General features: G+C 35.5%; 3 protein-coding genes and 1 pseudogene across 4 annotated transcripts; 1 reads left to right on the top strand and 3 right to left on the bottom strand.

Moving 5' to 3' along the window:
* Nucleotides 1-6: 6 nt before the first annotated feature.
* On the bottom strand, nucleotides 7-2432 carry LOC103854073 (SEC12-like protein 2). Of its 2 annotated transcripts, none has more exons than XM_009130990.3 (10): nucleotides 2126-2432; nucleotides 1959-2053; nucleotides 1635-1785; nucleotides 1452-1543; nucleotides 1271-1367; nucleotides 1100-1187; nucleotides 881-1001; nucleotides 662-778; nucleotides 492-559; nucleotides 7-343 (listed from the first exon to the last, which is right to left on the bottom strand). In XM_009130990.3, exons 1-10 carry the CDS (start codon nucleotides 2396-2398, stop codon nucleotides 237-239), a joined length of 1209 nt encoding a protein of 402 aa, XP_009129238.1. In that variant the 5' UTR covers nucleotides 2399-2432; the 3' UTR covers nucleotides 7-236. The 2 variants fall into 2 exon arrangements, with proteins under 2 accessions (XP_009129238.1, XP_009129237.1); XM_009130989.2 differs by having other exon boundaries at nucleotides 170-343; nucleotides 1100-1175.
* Nucleotides 2433-9243: 6811 nt separating this feature from the next.
* Nucleotides 9244-13158, top strand: LOC103854071 (protein ESMERALDA 1). The gene is made up of 10 exons (XM_009130985.3): nucleotides 9244-10046; nucleotides 10311-10380; nucleotides 10522-10589; nucleotides 10683-10771; nucleotides 10866-11063; nucleotides 11159-11363; nucleotides 11449-11616; nucleotides 11795-11962; nucleotides 12044-12234; nucleotides 12326-13158. Exons 1-10 carry the CDS (start codon nucleotides 9669-9671, stop codon nucleotides 12495-12497), a joined length of 1707 nt encoding a protein of 568 aa, XP_009129233.1. The 5' UTR covers nucleotides 9244-9668; the 3' UTR covers nucleotides 12498-13158.
* Nucleotides 12838-26098, bottom strand: LOC103854069 (annotated as a pseudogene).
* Nucleotides 14317-15497, bottom strand: LOC117132003. The gene is made up of 6 exons (XM_033285287.1): nucleotides 15360-15497; nucleotides 15017-15281; nucleotides 14829-14922; nucleotides 14606-14730; nucleotides 14442-14529; nucleotides 14317-14338 (listed from the first exon to the last, which is right to left on the bottom strand). The coding sequence occupies exons 1-6, from the start codon at nucleotides 15495-15497 to the stop codon at nucleotides 14317-14319; spliced, it is 732 nt and encodes a 243-aa protein (XP_033141178.1).
* Nucleotides 26099-27188: the final 1090 nt, after the last annotated feature.

The following is a 27188-nucleotide window of genomic DNA, read 5'->3' on the forward strand; positions in this document are numbered from 1 at the left end:
GTGAGAAACATAAAAGAGCCTTGTTGACGGATATGATATCGTAGTTTACTGCTTACAATGATAGTTTACATTATTAGGATGTATAAAAGCATTCAAGTTTCTCTTAAAGGTGAAGAAAAAGAACTCCTTCGAATTTTCTCACAACACAAACGCAAAAAAGCTATGGCTGAAAAAAAAAGAGTGCATATGATATGTTGGGGTTCAAGCCATTCGGATGTATCGTCTTGTGGGGTCACTTAGAGGCTATTTTCTTTACCTATGATCCCCTTTGCCATCAAGAAATAATAGGAAACCACGTATAGCAACACGCACAACAACAACATCACCAGCCAGTTTACTCCCTCTGCAATTTCATTAACAAACGCAAAGCGTTAGGTTTCTAGAAATATCTTTATAACTTAGTCTGTGAATTGTATTCTTGGTACAGTTTTGGTTAAGTTTGGGTAAAGTAGTAAGATGGAGAGAAGAAGATTAATCATAAATATACTTACGTTTTTCAGGCGTTTTTTCAATGACAGTTAGCTTTGCCCTTGAGTCAAAAGATACTGACACTAAGCACCTGCAAGACCAAGTCCAGATAGTGAGTTCAATTCTTCAGCATGATCATTGAATCCGTAGCTGTGCAGTGAAAGATAGATACTTAATGAGTATAGAAAGACACCTTGAATCAGGGGAGAAAGTCAGTGCGGTGACCAAACCGAGATGAGCTTTCTTGACCAATTGGTGAGTCTTCATTTTAGTTGAATCAATTATCAAAACATCTCCTTCCATGTTTCCACTGGCATTAAAGAGAAAAGTTATGACAACCACAACTAGAATAAGTATTAGTATTAGTTCTATCTGTTTGGTCACAACAGTGCGTAGAAAAAATAAGACTTACAGTGCAAGAAGCTTCCCATCAGCTGAGACATTAAAGGCGGATATAGAGTAGTTTTTCATAAGCTTTGAACGTCTTCTTTTCCATGTTGCTGTATCCCATGTTATTACACTCCCACCACGTTCTACGCAACAAAACAGATCAGTTGTAATCGCTAGCTCTGACATATAAAAATGGATCTGTAAAACTATATGTTCTTGCACTGTCAGAATGTAAGTTTACCAGTGTTTGCAGCAATGTAAAGAACTTCATTGCCTGCATTGTCGACGGAGAATCTGCAGTAGGCAAACATCTCATCCTGCATTACAATCTAAAACTCATTACATTTGATACAAATAATGTTGGAAGTTTGTACACAAAGTTAAGAGATACAAATAGCAAAACCCCACTGACCTTCTCCTTTGATAGACTGGCAATGGCAGCAGAAGCCTTTACGTCCCAAACCCGACAAAGTGGACCTCCAAGCGATACAAGAAACTTACCACTTTCGCTGCAAAACGAAAAAATATCAGTCGCAGGCAACTTGTTCTACAATTATTGTTCGAGTGGCCTTATCTGATAGTAGAAAGCACACCTGAAAGTTAAGTTTTTCACTGATGCATGTGCCTTGGACTCATCAAGTATCGTTTTCATACTAGGCCATTCAAAAATCCTCAAAGTCCCATCCTGTACTGCACCAAAACAAAAATTGCATAAGAACCACTAACGTCCCTTTCCTCCGTTACATAAAATAGACTGAATCTAAGAGCTTTCCTACCTCCCCACCAGCAGCAAGCACAGACCCTTCCTGACTAAACGCCAAAGCTAACTGTTGTCCAACGTCTTTCAACTCCTTAATCACTTCCTCTCCCTCTTCACCACCCTGATCACCCTCTCTTGGACTCATAATGTTCTCCCAATCAAACCGTCTGTATATCAACAAGTACAATCACATCTCTTGAGACATTCCCTCTACTAACCAAACCATAAATGATAAAAACCCACTAAAGTCTTTGTATACAGAACTTCAAAGTCACATGCTTTCCAAACTCATCACCCTAATAAAGTTCGAAGCTTTAACATTGGATATGAGATGACTCACTTGCAACTGTTAGGCAGTGCGCAAACAAGACCACCTCCACGAGGATGAACAGCCATCCTGTAAGGTAGATCAGTACCAAGCACAATCCTACCAAGCTGCAACAAATGATCCTTAAGTACACAAATTTGTTGAAAAATGTATAGATCTGATACACATGCATTACTTACAGGTTGCTCAGAGAGAGATTTGGTGTCGAGATCAACACGACAGATTAAGATGACATTCTTGATCCCGCTTCTTCCCTCTCCACCTCCTCCGGCCAGAACGATGCAGCTCCGGGAGGTCGACGACGAAGACTCGTCGCCGTCTTCGGAATTGTCCTGATCCTTGTCGATTTTCGATCTAACGGTTTCTTCCGGGATCCAGTCGGCGGCGTAGATCGGGAAGCCGTAGGTCTGCGTATTCGACAGTTGATTGCTCTCTGTGGTTTGATTCGCCATTTCTCTTCTCGAGCTCAATGCGAAGTCTTCTTGTCTGATTCGTAGACACGAGAGTTACATACAGAAAGGAACTTTAGTGGGCCAGGCCCATTATAGCATTTAACAGACCCGGTTCACGGGACACAGACGGGTAATTATTAGCGGACTCGGTTAAAGATGGCGCTACAGAGAATGTATGTAACTTTGACTCCAGAAAAAAAAAACATTTGTAACTTTCCTATTTCTGATATACATATGTGCGGAAGAAATTAAAATAATTTAATTAGATGTATATGTTTTAAAATCCATTTAATTTTTCATCACTTGTAAACAAATTTTCCTTTAGTTAATTTTACTTCAACCAAAGCAACAATGTTAATAAACAAAATAAGTAGAATTAAAGGAATGATAATTAATGGAATGAAATTAGTATTTTTTTTTTAGTATTGTTTAGTTTCAAACCATAAAAATGTAAAGTTCAAACAACCAGTTAAAAAAAGAGCTCAAAAATCACCATTATGTGACATAAAGAGCTCAAAAGAGCATATAAGATAGAATCCGCCAAATATTGAGACAATATCAACCAAAATACTGGTTTTTGAACTAATTCTCAATGCGTAAGTTGTACTGACTAACCTTTTCATTGAGTAGTTGTTGCAGCCAAAGAGAACATGACGACCCAAGGAGGACTGTTGATCTCTTCTTATCGTTTCCGATCTATTTTGCAAGGAGAGTAATGCGACGTGTACAAAATATCATCAAAAGCATGAACAAATGGGTACATAAAGATGACATGGTTATGTCGCATGTTTGCCATCTATATGGAAGATCCAAAATCAGGGACTAAATTGTTAAAATAAAATCTCATATCCTTGAAACTGGCTCCTCTTTTATCCACAGTAGCAGCTTGAGAAGAACTTAGATTTTGGAGATCCGTCTCTATAAGATAAGTTCCCACCAATTCTGACATATGATAGCCTAACATTGATCATTAACTTATTAAAGAAAAAAATGAAACAACCTGCCACCGAAACGTCGAGGAAGTTAAGCAAATCAACAAAACACAAAAAACCGTCGCTCCACAAGGATCCGAAACTTACGACAAAACTGTCACTCCACAAGGAGCCAACAACTCTCAGAAAATCATCGAATCTGCTCGTCAGCTATCAGATCTGACCCAAGGAAAACCAAACTCAACTCACCACAACCACAAAACACAGACAAAGAATACAAGCGGGTAGCAGAGATGAACAAGAGAAAAATGGAGAAGAAGAAACGGTCGCCTCTCTGCAGAAAACACTAGTGTATATGATTAGCACTAAAATAACAAAGGGATGAAACACTTAACTGAACTCATCTTACAAGAAGATGATAGGTAGATGGTCTTCTACCTATTTGTATCCGAATTATTCTCTACTAAGAAATGGGAGCTTGAGTAGAGAATAGAGAGAAGTATATCATATGAGTTATGAGAGTGGAATTAATATCTATATTATTATTTGAGAAGTGAACTTTCTTACATGTCATACTTTCCATGATTTTAAGATAAATCATTATTTTAATCATTATTATCTAAATTTTATTTTAATATATATATATATATATATCATGATATTTAAAATAATTAATAAACATTAACTTATTCAACTGATATATACTATTATTTTTGAAAATATATTTTAATATATACACTTATTATTATGATACTTAGGTTATAAGTGAATTTGCTTACTTGTCATATTCTCCATAATTTTAGGTAATTTTGTTTATTTGTCATGCTCTCCATAATCTTAATAAATAATTCTAATGATTTAGCTGATAATTTATTGAGAATCATACTTAAATTTCTATTATATTTACTTTACTAATATTATTATATATATATGTTAATATTATATTTGGTTTAGTCATATAAAATCATCTCTATTTTAATATATATATATATATATATATATATATATATATCACATAAGATAGAATGAATCATCTATTTTTTAAGATAATTTTTTTGGACAGTCAAAATCACTATTAATTTCCGAAAAGAGTTGCCAAAGATTTCTAAAATATTAATAATATTATTTGCGAATTATTTTTTTTGCTCTCGAGTTTAAATGTTAGAGCGTTTAAAATATTTATTACCTTTAATAAATGATTATATTTATGAATATATATATAATTACCCATAATTATAAAAAAACATTAGTTTGATAATAATCATTATCTAAAAAGATTCTATATAATGTTATCCAAGAATATTTTACACTATAAGTTTTTAAAAATAAATATAAACCCATGTATATCACGTAGTAAAAGATATTTTATTAAAAGAAAAAAAATTATCATATATAAAAATTGTAATAATTAATTAATTATCAAATATTTCAAAAGCATGAAAATAATTTATTTTAATGGTTTTGAATTGATAATAAATCTATTTAAATTTTTTTGTAAAATTATTAAGCCAACAAGTGCGGGCAAAACATCTAGTTCTATTTATCCTATAACTATTTTAACATGGAATGATTTTCAAATGAATTTTGTTTTATTTTGGAATGGCAAGGACTAATATGAAATGAGATGGAATAATATGAAATGAGATGGAATACTCATTTCTTCTTATGGAATAAGAAATAATTAAGCATTTATAAAGTTTTTATTTCAAAAAACGCATTCGAATTGTCCCCTTAATAATGAGTGGTCCATCGAAAATTATTTTTGAAATTATACAGAAAAAGTATAAAACATAGAAAAAGTTTACGTAGTGATTGAAAAGTTCATAAACAAGTTTTCTAAAATTTCCATAATAAATGCAGTGACGATTTTTTCAAACCCATAAATTGAAAGAAAAGATGTGAAAAATCTAGATGATGGTATGTGAAAATTCAAACAATAGTACTGGGTTTATTGGTTATATGATCCGTATATTAGATTTTTTTTTTTGAATTAATGCTAAATTGATTTAAAAACACGTGTTTAACAGAAAAAAACTAGCATAATGAACTAAATGAGTCTCATCTTGTGACAAGCCACAATTGAAAACATTCATCATACTTCCCATCCCCCCATATGTCGAATTGTAGAGATTCGGTTTCGCACTACCTTGTCAATTTCCTCTTTTAATACTTGAAGAGCTCTCCGGTACTTCGCCATGTCGTCTTCCATTTTTTTCCTTTTATATTGTTGTGTATATCCAACCAAAACACATATCTTGGCCCTGTTCGTTTGCTCACCCAGGTGATCCATCTGGGTGAAGATGCAAATTGATGTTCGTTTTGTGCATTATAATGCTACATCCAGATGGATCACCCAGCTGAATTTTTAAAAACTCATCTCAAATTCTCACCCAAATGAAGGTGAGTCTTGATGGTGCATCTGGATGCAGATGCATCTAGTTCAGTCCAAAATGATAAATGACAAAAATGACCTTTTAAAATCAAAATATTATTTTCAAACCGTAAATTCTATTTTATTACATATACATTTTTCCGCTATAACCAAAAAATGCATTTTCTCGCAAAAACTGAAAAACACACTTTCCCGCCAAAACCGCAAGATGCGTTTTTCCGCAAAAAAACATAAAACACACATTTTCATAAAAACACATTTTTCGGCTAAACCAGCAAAACCGCACTTTTCGACCAAAACCCAAAAAACGAATTTTCCCGCCAAAACCCAAAAAACGCATATTCCCGCCAAAACTCCAAAAAGTATTTTCCGGCCAAAACCGCAAAAAGCATTTTCCCGCCAATACCGAAAGAAACGTATTTTCTCGCCAAAACCGAAAAACACAATTTTCCCGCCAAAATCGGAAAACAGAATTTTCCCACCAAAACCGGAAAACAGAATTTTCCCGCTAAAACCGGAAATGAAAATTTTCCCGCCAAAACCGGAATACGCATTTTCCCGCCAAAACTGAAAAACACAATTTTACCGCCAAAACCGGAAAATGAAATTTTCTCGCCAAAACCGGAAAAACGTATTTTTCCGGGAAAACGCATTTCCCGCTAAAACCGGAAAAACGCATTTTCCCGCTAAAACCGGAAAAATGCATTTTCCCGCCAAAACAAGAAAAACGTATTTTCCCGCCAAAACCGGAAAAATGTATTTTCCCGCCAAAACCGGAAAAAACGTATTTTCCCGCCAAAACCGAAAAAGCGCATTTTCCCGCCAAAACCGGAAAACTGTATTTTTTCCGCCAAAACCGGAAAATGTATTTTTTCCGCCAAAACCGGAAAAACGTATTTTCCCAGGAAAACGCATTTCCCGCTAAAACCGGAAAAACGCATTTTCCCGCTAAAACCGGAAAAACGCATTTTCCCGCCAAAACCAGAAAAACGTATTTTCCCGCCAAAACCGGAAAAATGTATTTTCCCGCCAAAACCGGAAAAAACGTATTTTCCCGCTAAAACCGAAAAAGCGCATTTTCCCGCCAAAACCGGAAAACTGTATTTTCCCGCCAAAACCGGAAAATGTATTTTTCCGCCAAAACCAGAAAAATGTTTTTTCCCGCCAAAATCGCAAAAATGTATTTTCCCGCCAAAACCGGAAAAGCGCATTTTCCCGCCAAAACCGGAAAACTGTATTTTCCTGCCAAAACAGGAAAATGCATTTTTCCGCCAAAACCGGAAAAAATATATTTTCCCGCCAAAGCCAAAAAATGCTTTTCCCCGCCAAAACTATAAAAATGCCCTTTTCGCGAAGAACACATATTTCCTCAAAAACTGCAAAAATATTTTCGGCTAAAACCGTAAAAATGCTATTTTTCCGCCGAAACGTAAAAAAATATATTTTAGTCATTTTATTAACAAATTCACCTGGATGCAGATGGAAGTTAAAAAATGACAAGCAAACGAACATAGTTGCATTCAGATGATTCATCTGGATGCATGGACGAAATGAAGAAACGAACAACACCCAGATGGAGCATCTGGATAAGACGTCTAGATGGACCATCTGGATGCATCTTCCAAATGTACAAACGAACAGGGCCCTTGTGAAGAATTTATGCATTTTTTGTTGACTTGTATATTAGATTATATGTCTTTTCAACAATATCCCAAACTCTTGATCCATCAGAAACAACCCCAAGTTTTAGAAATATTATAAATGTGTGTTGGTTGTACATTGGTACATCTGTTCCGGGATGAAGACATCCTTGGTACATTGCACGGGTGATGAAAAGGCTGAATGGGTTTCTTGTTGGCGTTTGTGTTCTTGTGGAAGAATATTTTTTCTGATAAATGTGGTTTGAAGATTCAAACCTTTTGTTACTTCTCATCATTGTCTTCATTTGAAGTTTGGCTTTATGACTTGTCTTTAATCTATTGTCTAATCGTTCTTGTGGTCATCAAAGTACAAACATATGGCGGACAATGAGGATTCGTGTCCTTGTCTTGTATTTAGTGCATATATTAGTTATAAAAAAACTCCACACACGGCCGTTTCCTAAACGCTAAAACTGATTGAAATAAAACATGATAAATTGGAACATCATCGAGTAACTTGTAAACTACGACGAAAGATACGAGAACCAACTTGCGGTGTCACTAGCTGTTAATTACCTATAGACAGACACTGAACACGCGGGCTTGTGGTTAGAATATTGACGTGCCACGTCATATTTTTCAATTGAAAATCTCATTAAAATATTAGAAAATGGCATATAGTATTTTACTAAATTTGGAATCTTTTCATATTTCCTGCACACAAAAATGTTGCTGTTGCCAACCTCTCTCCCTCCATCTCAGTTGCACATGTGCAACAGAGCCACACGCTAGTAATTTCTAGTAAACTCACATAATCACATTATTAATTAATTCGTTCATATATTCAAAACCATGATAACTTGTTTTTATTGTTACTTTTAAATATACATACTGAAAATTTATTCTTCGAGGTATTCAAAATTGCAACTTTTGTATAATTTTCTGGTGATTATGTCATCCCCAAGTGGAGATCTAAACTAACTCACAAGTCAACTATTATAATCGGTAGGATTTAAAAAAAGTTTGCTCATAAAATATACGAGTTTTGTTGTGGCTACATTGTATTAATAAGCAATCATGCTTGTAAAATTATAATATTGCCATCAAAATAATTACACCATATGACTCTAATTCTTTGCCAAAGCACGTGCCGTTTAGGGACGAAAGATTAGGTAAACAAAGTATGGGATCAACCAACATTGCTTGTCGTGTTAGCCTTGCCTTCTGAGTTGTTTAGTTTTGAATTAAATACTTTTACTACTGTGTCATTACACTACTGTTTTTTAATACAGATGCTTCTGTTTTCATGGCAAGCAAGCATATAGGGCTTTTCGACTAAAAGGTGTATTTTTATCTTTGTAAATATATTTGTTTGCAGTGATATATTATGTTATGTTGATAATCTCACACGAATATACAAGAATATCATTGAGGAAACCAAAGGTAAAATTTAAGTATATCCTGCAGATTATTCTAGATAATATCATTCATTTTTGTTTAATTTTAAAGGGGATAATTTATAATTATAGATAAACAAAACTTTAATTGCGCAATAAAGTACATACAACAACCTAAAGATTGAATAAATTACTCTTAGCTATCAAAAAATGAATTACTTTTGAGTATATATATTTTTTTGTCAACCTTTTGAGTATATATTAAAATAAAAAATCTAGCTAACAGACTAAAACTATTCATTTAGAATATTATATATAAATATATCTCTTAGGATCATACAATATATTATTTGATTAAAGGTTCATCAATATTAATATTTTTACAATTAAATTTCAATTATATTAATATAAATTAATATAATCTATTAACAAATACATAAATTAATGGAAAAAATATAAGAGATATACATATATCATGACGTATAGAATTATCAATACGAATCCTTCAATTATAAATTATTTAAATAATATATTGTAGATTTATAATAGAATAATAAATTAGTATTAAAAACATTTAAATAGTCGATTAAAGAAAAAATGTTCATAATTTTGAAATCTAAGGGGAAAAAAAAAAAGAAAGACAGAAAGGAAGAGAAGGAAAGGAGAGAGGGTACGCATGTGACTGATCACGCCTCCCTCCACCTCAAAAGACACTCTCCCTTCCCTTCTCTCTCTCTCTCCCGGCGATTCTCTTCAAATCTCTCAACCGCGCTCCTCCGCCGTGGCGAGAGAGACACAAAACACATCCACCGCATCTCTATGACTCAATCACACAATCTCTTAACCACATAGGAGAGAGAGAGAGATAACATTAAAGAATAATCGTCGAGATCCAATCCCTTCCCTCAAATGCTCGCGAAGAATCATCGGCTGCCGGGAAGCGGCCACACCACTCCATCCCCTCCCGGCTCCCCTCGCCGCTCTCCTCGGTACCGTCACTCTCGTTCAAAACCCTCCGCTCGGTTCCCCGCCGCCGTCCAGCCGAGCCGGACCCTCGCGCATCGCGTCTCGTGGATCATCCTATCGGCTCTCCTCCGGCGCCAGGGAGTCTTCCTCTTCGCGCCTCTGATATACATCTCGTGTATGCTGCTGTACATGGGCACCGTCTCCTTCGACGTTGGCCCCATCATTAGGCATCGATCTCCTCCCGGATCTGTTTACAAAAGCCCCCAGCTTTACGCCAAGCTTAGGCATGATATGGACGCTGATAACTCCTCCGCTGATGCGGTTAGCCTTTTTTTTTGGTTGTTAACTTGTAAAGGCTGTTCCTTTAGCTCGAATGTACGTACATTGAGAGAAGGACTATTAGCTTCAGATCTTAGCCCCTGAGTTCTAAGTTAATTGTAACTACTACTGTAGGATTAGAATGTTACTTTGGTTATGTGGCTGTTTTGCGAGGGTGATATATGGTTTGAGAATTGTAATGTTGATTGGTTTGCTACAATCTGTTTCACGTGTCATCATCATCAATGTTACTCTATTTCATATCAGATATCAACCATTTGGAAACATTCGTATAAAGGTGGGGAGTGGAAGCCCTACGTCAACAAGTCCACTGGAGGTATTCTACTCTACTGCATGCATTGTTTTTCTCTAGTTTCTTCATAACTCTGCTTCTCGTTGGCAGTAGTAATCTGAAGCGTTTACAGAGTTAATTGGATCATAATTTGATTAAGTTCTTTTTTTTTTCTGTTAATTGTAGCGTTGCCGGAGTCAAATGGTTATATATATGTTGAAGCAAACGGAGGCTTGAATCAGCAGCGGACATCGGTAGGTTTGTTGATCTTTTCATGATTCAATGCATTTCGCTCAACCTTACTTATGTCAAATCTGTTGACTTTGTCTCTACTATGTTATGCTTAGATATGCAATGCGGTTGCTGTGGCAGGATATCTCAACGCAACTCTAGTAATTCCCAACTTTCACTTTCACAGCATATGGAGAGATCCAAGGTTTATATACATTTGCTTTATTTTAAAAAATCTTGTCTGGGCATTGTTCATTCAAGCAAAGGCGTCTTTTTAACATAGTTTTTTTTTTTTGCAGTAAATTTGGGGACATTTACGATGAAGAGTTCTTTGTCAATACCTTAGCAAACGATGTACGGGTGGTTGACACGATTCCTGAATATCTAATGGAGCGGTATGACTTTAACATGACAAATGTCTACAACTTCAGAGTTAAAGCATGGTCACCTATTCAATATTATCGAGACTCGATCTTGCCGAAGCTACTTGAGGAGAAGTAAGTTACAACTTTGCACATACTAGAGTTGGTTTACGCATTGTTCTTAATAGGACAGTTTGTCAATGAAAATTGGTATCTTTTAAATGGCACAGGGTTATACGAATATCCCCATTTGCAAATAGACTTTCGTTTGATGCTCCTCAACCTGTCCAGAGACTTAGATGTTTGGCGAATTACGAAGCCCTGAGGTTCTCGGAACCTATACTGACACTAGGGGAAACACTGGTGAAGAGAATGAAAGAGCAGAGTGCAAACCACGGAGGAAAGTACGTATCTGTACATCTGCGCTTTGAAGAGGTTTGTTCCATGTGAAGAAGAGACACTTTTGTCTTTATTATGGGATGGAGAAAGAGATATAATAAGCTATTTATTCATGTTGCAGGACATGGTAGCGTTCTCCTGTTGTGTATTTGATGGTGGCAACCAAGAAAAGCAAGATATGGTTGCAGCAAGAGAGCGAGGATGGAAAGGAAAATTTACAAAACCAGGCCGTGTTATTAGACCTGGTGCTATCAGGCAAAATGGGAAATGCCCTTTAACTCCTTTAGAGGTACTCATCAGTTCCTTTGATTCTGGACACTGCTACTATCTACAATATATTTGCATTCTCAGATCTTTAAAAGTTAATCATCAATCAGAATAGCTCCACCAAACCCTTGTGAGCAACAATGTGACTTGTTCTGTTTAGTTGTTTCTGTTTGGTTTATACTTTTCTTGTAACCTTTCAGGTAGGCTTAATGCTAAGAGGAATGGGTTTCAACAAAAGCACATATATTTTCCTTGCATCTGGTCAGATATATAACGCTAACAGAACTATGGCCCCGCTACTAGAGATGTTCCCTAATCTACAAACTAAGGAGATGATTGCATCAGAGGAGGAGCTTGCTCCATACAAGGTCTGCTTCTTTTCCCTCTGTTTGCTCCATTGTACAGTTCGTATCTTAAATCATTTTTTCTGGCTTGGAATCTGTGTTTAGAACTTCTCTTCAAGAATGGCTGCCATAGATTACACAGTCTGTCTCCACAGCGAAGTGTTTGTGACCACACAAGGTGGAAACTTTCCTCACTTCCTCATGGGCCACCGGAGATATTTGTACGGAGGACACTCCAAAACTATTAGACCGGACAAGCGAAAGTTAGCAATACTCTTTGACAATCCCAACATCGGGTACTCACTTCTACTCCTTGACAAGTTCCAAGTTTAAAACGTTCTAGATAAATGATATTTGTACGCTGTTATGTGTTTTGTTGCCTGGCAGATGGAGGAGTTTTAAACGTCATATGCTAAACATGAGGTCTCATAGTGACTCAAAGGGGTTTGAGCTAAAAAGACCTAATGACTCCATTTACACATTCCCTTGTCCTGACTGTATGTCACGTAAGAACAGAACAACGACCCCAGATTCTAAACCACCACCCCCTGCCACCTGAAAACACACAAACGCACTCGCTTCATTGCCGGCCAAAAGGCTGTGTTCATTCCTTTGTAATTCTAATTCTTTCATATCAGAGTGGATCTTGACGACTTTGGGGCCTCTCTCGAGAGTTTTAGGGAGACAGCGTTTGGAGGGGTCGCAAAATTGTCTATTTATATCCGGGGAAGGGTCTCACCAGAGGAGGAGTAGTAGCCACAAACATTGTTTGATACGTTTTGACACATTGAAGCTGATGCATCTAACATGGGAAGAAATTGAGGGTTTAGTTCAAATCCTTGACTGCTGCTGGTGGTCAAAGAGTAGGACAGCGTTTGGATGTTCACTTCTTCTTTTTGTTTGGGTTTATTTTGCGGTTTGAAGCGTTTGCGTTTTGTACATTTATGTAAACGCAGACGTTAGAGTCGACTTTTGTGTTAGGAGATATGTAGAGACTGACTAACAGGGGGGAGAGAAGAAGCTGCCCGAAAAGTTTTGTACATTGGTTTGGTTTAGAGGCGATGATGGTGTCTCTTTTGGTTTTGGTTTATTTAAATTCTTTCTTGTAGTAGGGTCTTTTAATTGTGTTTCACATCATATTCTTCTGATTCTTTCGGAGGTGGTAGAATGTTATGTTTGTTTCAGCAAACAACTCTCTCAATATTGATTTGATTCTTTCATTTATTTGCCTCTTTGTGCCATGCCATCTCTATAGTTTAATATATTATTTAACTTAAAAGACTATTGAGTTGTTACAGCTAACTGATCTGTGAAGCTAATATGTAATGTATACACTATATTAACAAACTAGGTAGTAACCCGCGCCTTGTGCGGGATGAGATATTTAATTTAATCATGTTTAAATTATATATATGCGTGAGTTAGTATATAAGATTAAACCATACTTATCGGTGTTGAATGTATTATTAGTTTATTGTGTGAAAATATTATAATTTGGCTTCTGGAATATTGAAAAGATAAACTAAGTTGGCCCAACATAAGTGGGTTTTGGCGTTTTATGTTTAATTGTTCCCAGTGGGCTGCGTTTAACTTCAGTCACATTGGTTTGGATTTTATGTTTCTTTTTGAAATAATTTTGCTCAACTTAAGAGTTAAAACGAAAAAGAAATACGACTAAAGGTGGATAAAGTTTACGGAGCGAACGAAATCGATCCGCTTTACTTTTTGTCCCGATTTCGATTCAACTCATAAACAAAGCTAAACAGAGTCAAGTCGTTTGTTGACTTACTTTCCTTTCTCTGAATTAAAATCTCCTTCAAACAGATCTTCGATTTATGTATTTGGGCAGACCGTCTTCGCGAACGAACTGTTATACCGGATTTACTCCAAACAAAGGCGATTCATTTAATTGAAGGTGCAAACCCAGAAATAAACTGTTCAGATCTTAGGTATGCTGATCTATTTATTCTTCAAATATTATAGATTAAATTGATTTTCCAAGTTTTTTTATGTGCTTAATTAGATTCAGATTGCCCTAGGAACTCATCAAGTGCATGCACGGTAGTCTCTTGAAAAGAAGGAGATTCATCAAAATTGTTTTTGGACATCGGGAATTCAATAATTGAAGGTAAGAGTAGATTCAAGTATAATATAAGGATTGTAACACTTGAAAAAAAAACACAGTTGCAGAGTATAGCAATTGAAGGTTCTTTAATCTTCTAAAACATATACGTTGTAATATAAAAAAATCCAAACCTAAAACCTTTATATAATAAAATCCAAAACTAAAATCTTAATATAAAAAAACCCATACTAAAAGCAGACATAGAACTTCCATAAGATAGTAAATCAAAGTCTTCAGCTCTCTTGCTTTAGACTCAAAGTGTAGTGAATGGAATCCTGGAAAATTGGAATTAACATTACCAATGAAAACTGTTTTTAAACCCTGTATACATAATATTCACATATAAAATAAAGGTTTCCTCAATAATATTAAACTTACATTGATTGAAAGTAATTTATTTCAGGAATTTCAGGATCAAATAAAATATCCGAACAGCCTTCAATGTTTGTAAGACATCTGAATCGACCTATAAAACGCAACAACTCAGTTTAGCTAAGAAAGTAAATAATTATTTTCATCTAATTAGTCTAAATATAACTTACCATTACCCCACTCAATTCTCCATAGCTTTAGTACACAGACGACAACATTTGCAGTTGTAGAAGACCAGTATTCATATAACTTCTCAGCAAGATCTCCATAAACAACACACTTAACTTGCGTGAAACTGCAAAGAATTTACAAAATTAAGTTATCTAATCTGAATTGCTGTAAACAGATAACATTAAAATCTATAGCACACACTCAATATTTATTACGGAGAACCGAATGCGGGGTTGAAATCCTTGATTAAACTGGTTTGCTTGCGCTACGGGGAAATCTTGGATATCACCTACTTCAACCAAAGCTCCACATAGGCCTACATTGTACATATGAAAAAAAAATAAACATAAGGAAACCATACTATAATGTTAATGATAAGAAAACTTGTCTTAAATGAAGGATAGAATTACCAATACAGAACTTAGGATGGGATAGACCACGGAGGAGGGTTTTGTAACTCGCACAAAAGAGAAAGTTACACTCGGTGATAGGCTGAATCTTCGTTACCACCGAGTCATGAGTGAGGTTGATATGGTATTTGCTCCTTGTTGTTCGAATCAATCCAGAAGCATGAATTAGTTTAAAATCTAAGATTTCAAACCAATCACCTTCGTCAAGATTGATTTCATACGGCAATACCACACCCCAAGGCAAAGTTGTTTCAATCATTGAACCCTATTAAAATACGTTAAACAATACATCAGAACATTGTATGATAAAACAATAAAATTAATTAGTAAATAGAGTACTTACTTTTTCATCTCCAAAAACCATACATGTATTGGGTCGAATTGAACCAAAAGGTGACATCCATGTTCTGACTATCTTCACACGAATTGCAGGCTGCTTTTTGCCTGGAACCAAGGCGGTCAAACATGCGTAGGTCAACATCTAGAAGCAAAGGTAAGCTGTTTTGTTCTTTGCTATTGTATGAGTTAAAGAATTAGTTTGAAAGACCTAATATACTACCGAGGCTACCATATATTGATATAATTGACTTGGGACCCAAATTTCATTAATATAAACATGCATAACAATATAGACACACTATATATTATACCTTCCTATAGTAAGAATACATATACTCTTTCTGTATATGTATCTATGAAGTATATATGCTAAGATCTTCTCATTACTGTATTTACTTTGCGGCACTTAGGTGACAATGATTTGAAAAATTAATTCCAATATTATTAATGATTATCTTATGCATATTATAGGAAAGACCAATTATGAGAAGATCTAAGGCATATAAGAATATTTATGATAACAAATTAGGATGGATAAGTAAGAATAAGGCAAAAAATATCATTGCATACATAATCTGCATTAACTGTTATGATTACTTAGTTTCAGTGATCTTTTTTTTTTCGGGAAATGGCAAGCAAAATTGCAGTATTTTCTTAATGGACCTCTACAAATTGAAGCCCACATGTTAGAACACCGCAAGCCATTCGGTCTGCCCGTCGACATAAGGTTAGTATGAAGAGAAATGAAAATTCTGAATAATCCAATAAATAGGTTTGTCTGATAGAATCTGATTATAAAAAAAAATAGATATTCTCGTAGCCAATGTTTGAACTGAATAAGAAAAGTTGCTAGCATGTGTAGACTTGGCCATGTATTGTAGTTCTGGTGCTTTAGGTATACATTGTCATTTCTTGCAAATTGTGTGTTTTGATATGTCGACAATGTCCTGAAAAGATTAAATGAGATTGCAAAATTAGACACATATACAAATCATCTGTGTAATATAATAGTTGTAATACAAAATATATAACCGATTAAGAGATTCAGCAGAAAAATTATATCTATACACTTACATTTATGAGATGATCATAGCTTCATTACAGCGCATCCTTATCAAAACAAACTGAAGTAGCTCCACTGGAAAAAAAAATTATAATAGGTTATAACAAAATTCACACTTTATTAGACACGCTTTGTAAAGACTCGCCATCATACGACTGAATTAAAAAATCAAACACATACTCACCTATTCTTCCTTATCTTCAAATAAGTTCTGGAAAATTTCCTTGTAAACCACATTCATAGTTGAACTCTGTGGTTTCCCCTCCTTGTCAGTTATAAGGATCTTTAATCCTTTCCTTGATTTCACACGAGACACAGCCACGTATAACTGTCCATGTGAAAAAACAGGTCTAGGGAGATACAAACCTACCTTCGCAAGTGTTTGACCCTGAATTTTATTTATCGTCATTGCAAATGCCACTTTCAATGGAAATTGCCTACGCCTCATCTTGAAAGGAATCTTGGAATCTGTCGGTGTGATTAGAATCCGATGTAAGAATACCCTTTCACCAACTCTAGTTCCTGTGATAATCTTTGCTTCAATAATGTGAGAAGACAACTGAGTTATCTGCAACCTTGTCCCATTGCACAAACCATCAGTAGAATCAAGATTTCTCATTAACATCACAGGTGTTCCAATCCTCAACCTTAAACAATGATTAGGCAACCCTGAAATTTTAATACTATTGAGAAATTCAGGCGTGAAAACTGAATCATCTTGTGAGTTTGTATCAGCTGGATCAATGCTGTCAGAGCTCAAAAATATTCTTTCATCGCCTACATGGGAAACGTAATACATAACATAAGGGAGCAGAATAATAGATAGACATTTCTTGGTGAGTACAGGCTCGAAAAAACTTAGAACAAAAAAAACTTTTAGGAATACCTGTTGAGTGATCAAGCATATAGTTGTTAATGATGTCAACATCTTCATTTGTTGGACACAATATAGCTCTTTCCTGGAAAAAAATAGGGTCTTTTGAATCTTTGAATGTATTTCCATACACTTCTGAAACAATAGACTCAGTAGGATCATTGCACTCAGTAATAAGAAGATCCTTTGGTATGTCAATCATGATTTCTCCATCATTTGGCTCATTAATTTTCCCATTTCCTAAATCCAATATCCATTTAGAGAACTCTGTAATCTCCTCAACTTCACGACTATCAGGTTCTGAAAACAGCCTCATGTTTTTGGTAAGCTCCAAAACTTTGCAATGCCTCCACAAATACGAAGAGTTCAGAGACGCCATTACTATTTCTGCTCGGTTACCTTTAGGAATTACAGGGAGTATTTGTCTAAAATCACCACCAAAAACAACAACTTTTCCACCAAAAGGTCTTTCATCTGTAGTCTTCATAATGTCACATAGACTCCGATCTAGAGCCTCGAAGCAATGTTTGCTCATCATCGGAGCTTCATCCCAAATAATAAGAGAAGCTCTAGATATTAAGTCAGCTTGATCACTCCCAGGTTGTATCTTGCAAATAGAAAATTCATCAGGATTTATCGGAATGCTGAATCTGGAATGAGCAGTCCTTCCCCCAGGAAGCAATAAAGCGGCAATGCCGCTAGAAGCCACATTAAGCACCACATCTCCCCTAGAACGGATAGCAGCAGACAATATATTCCACAAAAAAGTTTTTCCTGTCCCACCAAATCCATACACAAAAAAACTCCACCTAATGAACTATCGACGGAGCCCATGATCTGATCATACACAGCCCGCTGCTCCTCTGTCAATTGTCCAAACCATTGTCCATGTCTTACGCGCAACTCATCTTGAGGATAGCTAAGTTCTGCTTGTAAGAGCTGATTATCTGATATGAACTGATTGTTATCAATGGGTTGGGGCAATGATTTCCATTTATCCAGGCTACTGTTCTTACTGCGCAAGATCTTGTCAATCATCAAAAGTGTACAATTGAGAATTTGTTCTTCAGTCAATATCAAACCTACACAATTTTAACAAACTTTTTAAAAAAGCTCCCTAACAATCGATGGAAATTCATTACAACCTTAGAAAGAAGAAGACGTTTACTAACCTGGATTTCCCCGCTTTTTTCTCTCAATGTGCAAAACATCTTCTGATAGTATATCTTTGGTTGCTTCCCACACCACTTTGGGCGTTGATAAACTTTCAGATAAAAGCATTTGTGCAAAGAACTTTCGCACATAGGGTCCTGATGCCCAAAAGCTACATTCTTTTATTCCTTCAATATATTCTTGATCATCATCCAACAAACCAAGCTTATAACATGCTTCTTCGAAACTCGGTTGAACGATCCCATCAACTGTTTTGATATCATCATAACACCGAGGACCTCTAATCTTATTTATCAAAACCCTCAGATAATAACGTGGTCCATCACTTGGAGAAACATGCTGTAACCTACCTATTGCAAAACCTTTTTTCCGTTTTCTCCATTTTTGTTGCTTGTCATCATATATGAATCTTGTTGGCATTTCTGCATAGGTGAGTAATCTAGCTTCAGGGAATTCTTCACAGCAACCAAACCATGCTAAGAACATAGTTTTCGTAACCCTTACGCGAGCCATAACAGTTTCCACTGTATCACCTTCCCTATAGATTACCGGTTGGTCTCCTTCTAGGTGAAATGTTAGCTTCTCAACTGGTGTACTTCGGAAATGTGTATGAAAGGCCAAAATTCTCCAAGTAGACTCGCAAGACGATATGTATCTACGCACCAGTAAAATACAAAAAATAACTTTAGTTTATAAGAACAATAGATAAAGTTTTACGCTAAGCAAAAAGATATATGAACGATATACCTTGCATCAAAATATTTCTTAATTTCATCAACAGTTGGTTCCACTGCTTCCCCATCAGTGTTACCACCTACTGTTTGTCCATCAGCGTTAACACCTGATAATACTCTTGCAGTGTCTACAGACCCTCCAGCAGTGTTTACATGCTCTCCATCATTCCTACTATTCTGTGCTGTTCCTGAACCACTTGATTCCTTATTAACTTTCTGAGTAACCGTTGCTGTGACACAGTCTTGCCCTTTGTGGATGTACTTAAATAAGTACTTAATAGATCGGGACTGGTTACACCACTCAACATTAATGTGCGCATTATAAGCAAGAAGTAGCTTCTTGTTGTAAGGAACTACAAACCTGTTGTCCAACTGAATACCTTGCTTTTCAACAAAACATCCACTTTCTCTTCTCCGATAGATAGGATACCCCTGCGAATCCACTGTAGTCTTCTCCACGGACTTTCTAGGAAAGAACTTGGTACACCGTCCTTCAATCATACAGGGTGAATTCTTGTTACCAACACCACATGGTCCGTGAATCATTGTGTCTCTTATAACCTCATAGAGGCGCGGCTCTTCCTTCTTATCAGGAATTTCAGCTGATATTATCCGATCAATATCATCAGAACATGGAAATTTAGCGGTCGGATCCATGAATAACAAAATATGCGCATGTGGAAGCCCTCGTTTTTGAAACTCTATGGTGTAAACAGCTGCAAAATGATAAGAGATCAAGTATTAATAATTCAGAATGAAATATCAAATACATGTACTGATCGAAATTAGTAACAAAATACTAACCAGAAACTGTTTTTCCGAGCAAATGTTTCTTCGTTAGATCATCCATCAATTTATCAAGTTTAACTTTGAAAAGCCGGCAGCACAACTCTGGTCTGTCTTCAGATCTAAGATTGTATTTTTCAAAATATCGAATCAACTCTGGCCACTTAGGATTACATGTAAATGTAATAAAAAGATCTGGAAAACCAAAGTATTTGCAAATGGACATACAATCCAAATACATCTGATGCATATATCTCGGACCACCGGTGAATGATGAGGGTATGATGATACGGTTTCCTTAGATAGGCAGAGAAGAAAGACCATCATTTGCAGCAGCCACGAATTTACTATAATTCAGTGACCTCAAATTGGACTGATTTTTCCTTATATATCGAAGACGCTGAGTTTCAATCATCGTATAAGCATCAACTAAAAACTGCTGCAGTAAACGCCTCGAAAGCAGAAGTGCCTGTGATCCTTCCTTTCGAATTTGTATTCGATATGCAAAGAATTCCCGCATGCTAATATTTGCTTTCTTATTTTTGGTGATTCCTGTAAAACCATTCTTGATACCTAGACGAAAACCATCCTCTCCGTATGGAAAAATTAGTGGATATTGAAGAGGTAGATAGCAAGGATGCAACTCGTTGATCCTTTTTAGCTTCCCAGAATTTTTTTCCAAGATAATATCCCTTTTATCCATATTAAGCTGAAAATCTCCAACAACCAAAGCAGCCACTTCAGACGATGTAGGCAAATTGTATACTCTGCCATCCTTCTGGCGATCATTTATCAAAACCAATGACACATCCTCACATGCGGATTCATTGTTAAATCTATCCATCGCATTACGGAAGGTCTTCACATGAACATTACAATCCCGTAACATGTTCATAATAGACTCTACCAAATCTGGTCTGATTTTGCTCCTTTCAGAATTACCACTGTTAAGACAATAAAGGCACTCCAAGTTAATTCAAAACAATACGTTGTAGATGTGTCAGAAAACAGTAAACATTTAATGGTAAATTAAAAGCAGTTCCTAGAACACCGAGTGCGATACCTTAACGCTGGCAGCCTATTCTGAACTTCGTTTTCTGTATCATGTATATACAACTGAGAAAATTTGGCAGTGTCACCGGGCTTTGGTTTCACACTTCCGATCAAATGATAATTTTCACCATGTAATTTAAAAATCTTCGGTCCTCTACCTCTGTTGGTAGAATTATCAATTTTGCCACCAAGTGATGTAAAGGAAAACATCATATTAAGTGGTCTAATATTGTCCCGGAAATGCTTACTAATAACATCATCATTGGTTAGCAGTCCCATAAGATATTCCGGGGGTTCCTTGAGCAGAGGAAGCTTGATTTTACCATTAAGACAGCACATTGTAAAGGTGGGCTTTTTTGTTTTCCGGGTCTTGCCAATCCTTTCGTTAAACCAAAATAGTGCCCCACATTTTGGACATTCATGTTCAAGGTCCCCATCGTCTTTATACTCTGTTGAAAAAAATCCACAATTGCTTACTCAAGAAATGTGTAACATGTATGTTCAACCCACGTTTATAACAGAAAGATGCCAAAATATGTAATTATACCTTCCTCCTTTTTAGCCGACACAATTGAAGTAGTTGATCTTGGTTTAGCTTTGGTTAGTGAATCACTAAATGCTCGAGCAAAACGCTCAAACACCTGGTTGGTTACTGCTCGGCGCTGTACAATATCGATCTGTTCGTCATCAGTGTCTGTGTCTGACAAAATGTCATCATTGTGATCTTTATCACTGGTATTTTCCCAATTACCTTCTGAGCAATCTGATGATAAAAATGTATAATTGTGAAAACATAAGACATTTAATATCGCGAGAATCACATTTGCCACAAAAAAAAATATAACTCAAGAGACTTCTTTACTGATCGAGTAATGTCTTATAAAATATATATTAAAATATGTACGAATTACAATATCAATATCTGTTAATTACCAGATGAATCTGAGTCCACGCTCGAGATTATAGATTTCCCTGACCAACGGTTTTGACTGCTAGGCTGAGGGGCAGTCCTTTGACTTGAAAATTTGCAGGGAAACTGTCTAGTAGGTCCAGTTAGTGTGGGTTGTGTTGTAGCAACAGTACAATGACTAACAGTCGAAGTGCCACGACTATTGTTTTTAAAGAAGGAAGCTGCCGGTTGCGTTGTGTCTTTAGCAGTAAATTTGAAACCTTCATGTATGTGTTCTTGATGCCTTTGTATCCTCTTCTTAGGCGGATGACCAATACTTGCAGTAGCAACTGTAAGGATACGAATGTACACATATAAAAAATTTCACAAACGTGAATCACAACAAATTCCAACTTAATATTTCATGATTTTATGCACTTACTGTGAGTTTCAATAATAGAGTGATTTTCAGAACTTTCTGATGCAGCTGAGAGTTGAAAAGATGGTTCTATATTCAACTGTTTAGGTTTTGTAGGAGTTGGATTTGTTTCACTAAATTTCCTCTTCTGCCGCAAGATGTTAAACCTTTTTGTTCTTGCATCTCTTAGTTCATTGGATGCCTGATTTGTAATCTCACCCAACATAGCTCTTTTTTCCTCTGGTTGAACCATGTCAACTAAGTTAGTTGAAGATCTTGTGTCTGCAAAATCACGCCAACAAAGATTTCTCATAAAATCACCTGCATATACTGCTATGAAAAAAAAATCTTTATACATATGAGACAAATTACAAAACCTAGTTTCCTTCTTTTAGGTGGACGATTGTCTGTAACATTCTCTTTTCCAGCTTTGTGTTTGTTTCGATTCATCTCTGAAAACTGCTACCGTTCTCTGCACATAGACAATTGAGCGTAGTATCACAATGGTTTGCAGGAAGGAAATAATTTTCTTAATAAAAAAATAATTTAATATATTATCATTCCTTTTGTGTGAGATATTATTGGATCTAATTCATATATATAATATGGAAATAAACTTTTATCTTTCTTGCACCATAGAGGTTGACATTAATTTAACATTACATAATAGACATTGCATTGATATTTCTATAAATGTGATTTTATATATATAAACTTTCAATTAATTCCGAATAGAGATAATTATCATTGTTTATATGATTCATGATGTGGTGTTTCAGGTTTCCAGTCCACATCCACATCAAAAACACCTGATGTTAATAAAATTCTCAATTTATTTCTATTCATTTTTGTATGTGTTTCATGTGTGTCCTATGTAACAACTCCATTTAAATATACTTATCGCAGGGAGTTATTCTTTGGCGGAAAGGCAATGATGGACAAAATAATTATTGTCCTTCCTTATGCAACTTAAAATCAGGTTAGTTCAAACTTCAACAACACGAATAGTTGTTTACGAAAATATAGTAAACTTGTCGCGAGATGGACAAATAACGAAATATCCGGAAATGTTAAAAGTGAAATCAGAGTTAATGAACGAAAAAATCATAAAACTGAGGCCTTCTATTAATAATAATTGTAACAACCATATGCTGTAAACAAAAGCTGGAAAAAAAACCGCATTAAGTATAGAAAAAATCATAAAAAGGAAAAACACCAAAACATATAAAAAAAACTGAAGGCCTCTTAACACTTTTCCACGTTATTACTCCTAGCCACTTTTCTCACTCTTCTCCTTCTTAACTCGAACAGTGCATGCAGTTTTAGTAACCGAATTCCGATCAAAATCTTCCTCCAAGTTGACAATTGTTGCAACTGTCCTTTTAGCTGGAGTTAGCTCAGACGGATTAACTTCCTCTGATGAACCAGCAGATAACATGAGCGATCCCTGCTTAAAAATTAACCGCGGTTATCTAACTGATAAATGCCAAACTGAATACACGGTATGTAAGATACAGGTCCCACATACCTCGGGTGCTTCTGAAAGGGCAGAGGTTGATGAACCTAAACAAAGCCTTGGTACCTAAAGAAACAAAAAATATATATAATGAAACACAATTTAATCATTAGATAAGACAATAGTGACAACATTATAAGATTCATGGTCCGTTGAAATACCTTGGGGGACGCCGGCAGATTAAATTCAGAAATCATTTCAAGGTTGGTGACAATCTTCAACACTTTGTAGGTTTCATGCTTGTAGACATAATTTTCTCTTTCAATTTGAATCTTAAAGAGGTATGTCTTACCGACTAAGTTTTGAAGTTCGAGAGGTATAACATCTGGACCATGAATCTACAAAATGTTACAGTCAAAAATATACTGTAAAAATCAGACAATTAATGGATGTAAATAGAAAAATGGATTAAGCTCGACATTAAAAACCTCATCAGTAATAGGTCCAGTAAGCTCAATGCAAGGTTGATGAACCAACTGAAGAGCAAGGTTGTCAAATAAGAGAAACTTTGAATTTCCAGTATTGTCAAGCATAACCAAATGCAACTTGTACCTACATATAAAAAAATGCAGGAGTAAATATAAGGAAAAGAAAAAATCTACAAAAGGAATAAATAGATGTACGACCTTGGGAGAAGTTTAGGGTTGTAACATTTGCATTTGTTGCAATAGTAACTGAACATCAATTCGTTTTCATCTTCTCCATCGTCAAGAGTGTCGTTAGGCACTTGCACAACCTTCTTTGAACACACTTTGCAACTCAAATAGTACCAGCCCATATCAGCATCAATAGCTGCAATTGTGCACATAACAATACACTTCTCCACCTATCATGACAAACATCCAATACTATAGTAAGATGACCATTTTTTTCATAACAAAAGAAAACAAAATCTGGTTTTAAATATATATGTATATACCTGTCTAGATTCGGACAACTCAGCAATGGTCTTCCTGGGGGTGTGAACAAAAAAATCATCCTTGTCCGAAACACCAACAACCTGGCCTACTGGCTTGGACTCCACGATAGCCAAACAAAGTTCATCTTTTGGTAACCTAGCAAAAATAATACAAAAATTTATTAAAAGACATGGTCTGGATTATCACTATAATATATTCATGCTCCCTTTATAACTTACTTAGATTTAAACTCTTCAACCTCAGTCATGTATGGATTCAAACTGACATCTGAAACATTATACGCATTTGAAATGCTACGATCATCTGCACAAAGATGTAGAGAAATTAGTAAATAAGATAGACCATTTACATATACATAGCAGTATACAAAACAAACGACATTAAATATACAGACCTTTCCAAACTTTTATCTTCCCAAATCTCAACACACAAATTAGTGCTTCATCACGACGGGTCTGCATCGCATTACTGACATCAGAAGCAAAGTTTCCCCACAACACAAGTGGGAGACGAACATCCCTACGAAAAATTACAAATGTAATAGTTGAAATGGCAAAATTAGTCAAAACGAAATCATATAAACTCAAAATTGGTGTGTACTTAGCAATATAGGAAAGGGATCATGTTTAGAATAATTGTCTTACTCAAGATCACGTAGTTCCAAAGTAATCTTCTGGGTATCTTTTCCATTAACCGACAACACATCAACATGGCTAACTTCCACTACCTGGCCTATGACATCTGCAGAACGGGAATTTATATTATAGTCTTACAATAATAGCTAGAACAATTCTGTTTTTAAATAATTACTTACCAACCAAATGGTCCGAGTTGAGTGTACCATCAAGAATCTCACGGTAATTAACAGGTTGAAACCCATTAATAGCTCTTGGCAAATCCTCACAGATTTTGACTCGGGTAGTGGCAAGGAAACTGATCTTGTAAGGATGATTTGTTGTTCGGTAGGAACCACATGAGTGATTTAGTGAGAAGTTGACCATCATCTTTGTTTTCCCTTCAGCCAGAAAGGGATCGAACTGGTTAACCAATTCTTTCTTCACAGTAGCATGAATCTTATCACCCTGTATAAATATACACGACATGCAGAATAAGTACAAAATAAATATGGAAATAACAGAACTCACAGAAACGATTAAATAAATTTTAATAAAAACTCACGTTAGCATCAATAAGAACCATCTCTATGGTTAAACCACCAGCAGCAGTAAACTGTTTCCAAAGGCGTATGATCTTCACCCTGATCTTCCACATTGATTTGAAGGGTTTCAGATCAGCAACTGGGTTAAAGCCGGCCATTAGAGAAGACTGAAAGGTGCTAGGAGTATTAGGGTTTTCGAGATGAAGAGGAGTGATGAGAGAAAAGCAAAGAACGGGTCACCTCTTTTATAGTAAAACCTATAGATATTAAGGCGATCTAAATTTCCATATATAAATTAAGTCAAACGCCATATGTAAATTAATCATCTCTATTATTAAGGAAATAATGTATTTTGTATATTGATCTTACCGCATTGTATTAGATGTATCTACCATATTATTTACCCATTTAATGCCATGTAATAATGGAAAATTGAATGCGTTAACTTGGACAATACTCCAAGTAAAATATATGCCATTAATGCAAAACGTGGACAATAAGTCTTATTGAGATCCATGCTTGTCACACGGAGGGAAACTTGCGTTTAAAAAGGAAAAAAATAAATAAAGCATCCGTAGTCTAAGAAGGCTTTTTATATTTATTACTAAAGCCCGATTGTATAAACTATAACATAAAATAATGACTTTAAAAAACGAAAAATGACTATATGACAACGACAATTACTTATAACTGTAAATCACATATCACATATCTTATAGATTGTACGCTAACTATGTTTAAGGTTGAAATCGATAAACTTTTTTGATCAAGACACATAAATACTAAGAACATATACCATACAAACACGTATTGGTGTAACAAAGCATGCACGATAACAATTGTAAACTTGAAACCGTTATATTATTTTCTAAAGTTGACTTGGTTAGGCAGTTATTACTAATTATTATTTAATATTTAAATAAGGATTGTAATATTCGAGGATGCACGTTAGTTATTGCTTCAGCGTTTTTAATTAGTAATGTTATCGAATGTGTAATAATGGTAAGGAAGGTCCAATGTAACGAAAAATGTATTTTCTCTAGTAACACCTAAGTTTTTTAATTAGAGGCTCTGAGAAGCCTTGTGGAGCTGACACCTAAGCACTGATTACAAAGTCACAACTTAAAAATGTTTCTCCTTTAATATATAAGGGATATCAATGAGATAAAAATAGGTTTTTGTGGTTCATAGGCAGCAAATCGGTTGTAAGCAAAATGATCGGTCTAGACGGTGTTGAAGTATTTGCGT

The sequence above is a fragment of the Brassica rapa genome, chromosome A02 (assembly GCF_000309985.2).
Source record: "Brassica rapa cultivar Chiifu-401-42 chromosome A02, CAAS_Brap_v3.01, whole genome shotgun sequence".
Taxonomy (NCBI): Eukaryota; Viridiplantae; Streptophyta; class Magnoliopsida; order Brassicales; family Brassicaceae; genus Brassica; species Brassica rapa.

Excerpts from the sequence above, each read along its gene's own strand:
- LOC117132003 (XM_033285287.1), bottom strand. The coding sequence starts at position 15,497 with ATGTTGACCTACGCATGTTTGACCGCCTTGGTTCCAGGCAAAAAGCAG. Across the intron at positions 14,923-15,016 it reads CCATCCTAAGTTCTGTATTG|GCCTATGTGGAGCTTTGGTT; the intron begins GTAATTCTATCC and ends TGTACAATGTAG. Across the intron at positions 14,339-14,441 it reads ATAAATTACTTTCAATCAAT|GATTCCATTCACTACACTTT; the intron begins GTAAGTTTAATA and ends CCAATTTTCCAG.
- LOC103854071 (XM_009130985.3), top strand. The coding sequence starts at position 9,669 with ATGCTCGCGAAGAATCATCGGCTGCCGGGAAGCGGCCACACCACTCCA. Across the intron at positions 10,047-10,310 it reads ATAACTCCTCCGCTGATGCG|ATATCAACCATTTGGAAACA; the intron begins GTTAGCCTTTTT and ends ATTTCATATCAG. Across the intron at positions 10,590-10,682 it reads TGAATCAGCAGCGGACATCG|ATATGCAATGCGGTTGCTGT; the intron begins GTAGGTTTGTTG and ends TGTTATGCTTAG.
- LOC103854073 (XM_009130990.3), bottom strand. The coding sequence starts at position 2,398 with ATGGCGAATCAAACCACAGAGAGCAATCAACTGTCGAATACGCAGACC. Across the intron at positions 1,544-1,634 it reads TGCTTGCTGCTGGTGGGGAG|GATGGGACTTTGAGGATTTT; the intron begins GTAGGAAAGCTC and ends GGTGCAGTACAG. Across the intron at positions 560-661 it reads ACTTTCTCCCCTGATTCAAG|GTGCTTAGTGTCAGTATCTT; the intron begins GTGTCTTTCTAT and ends TTGGTCTTGCAG.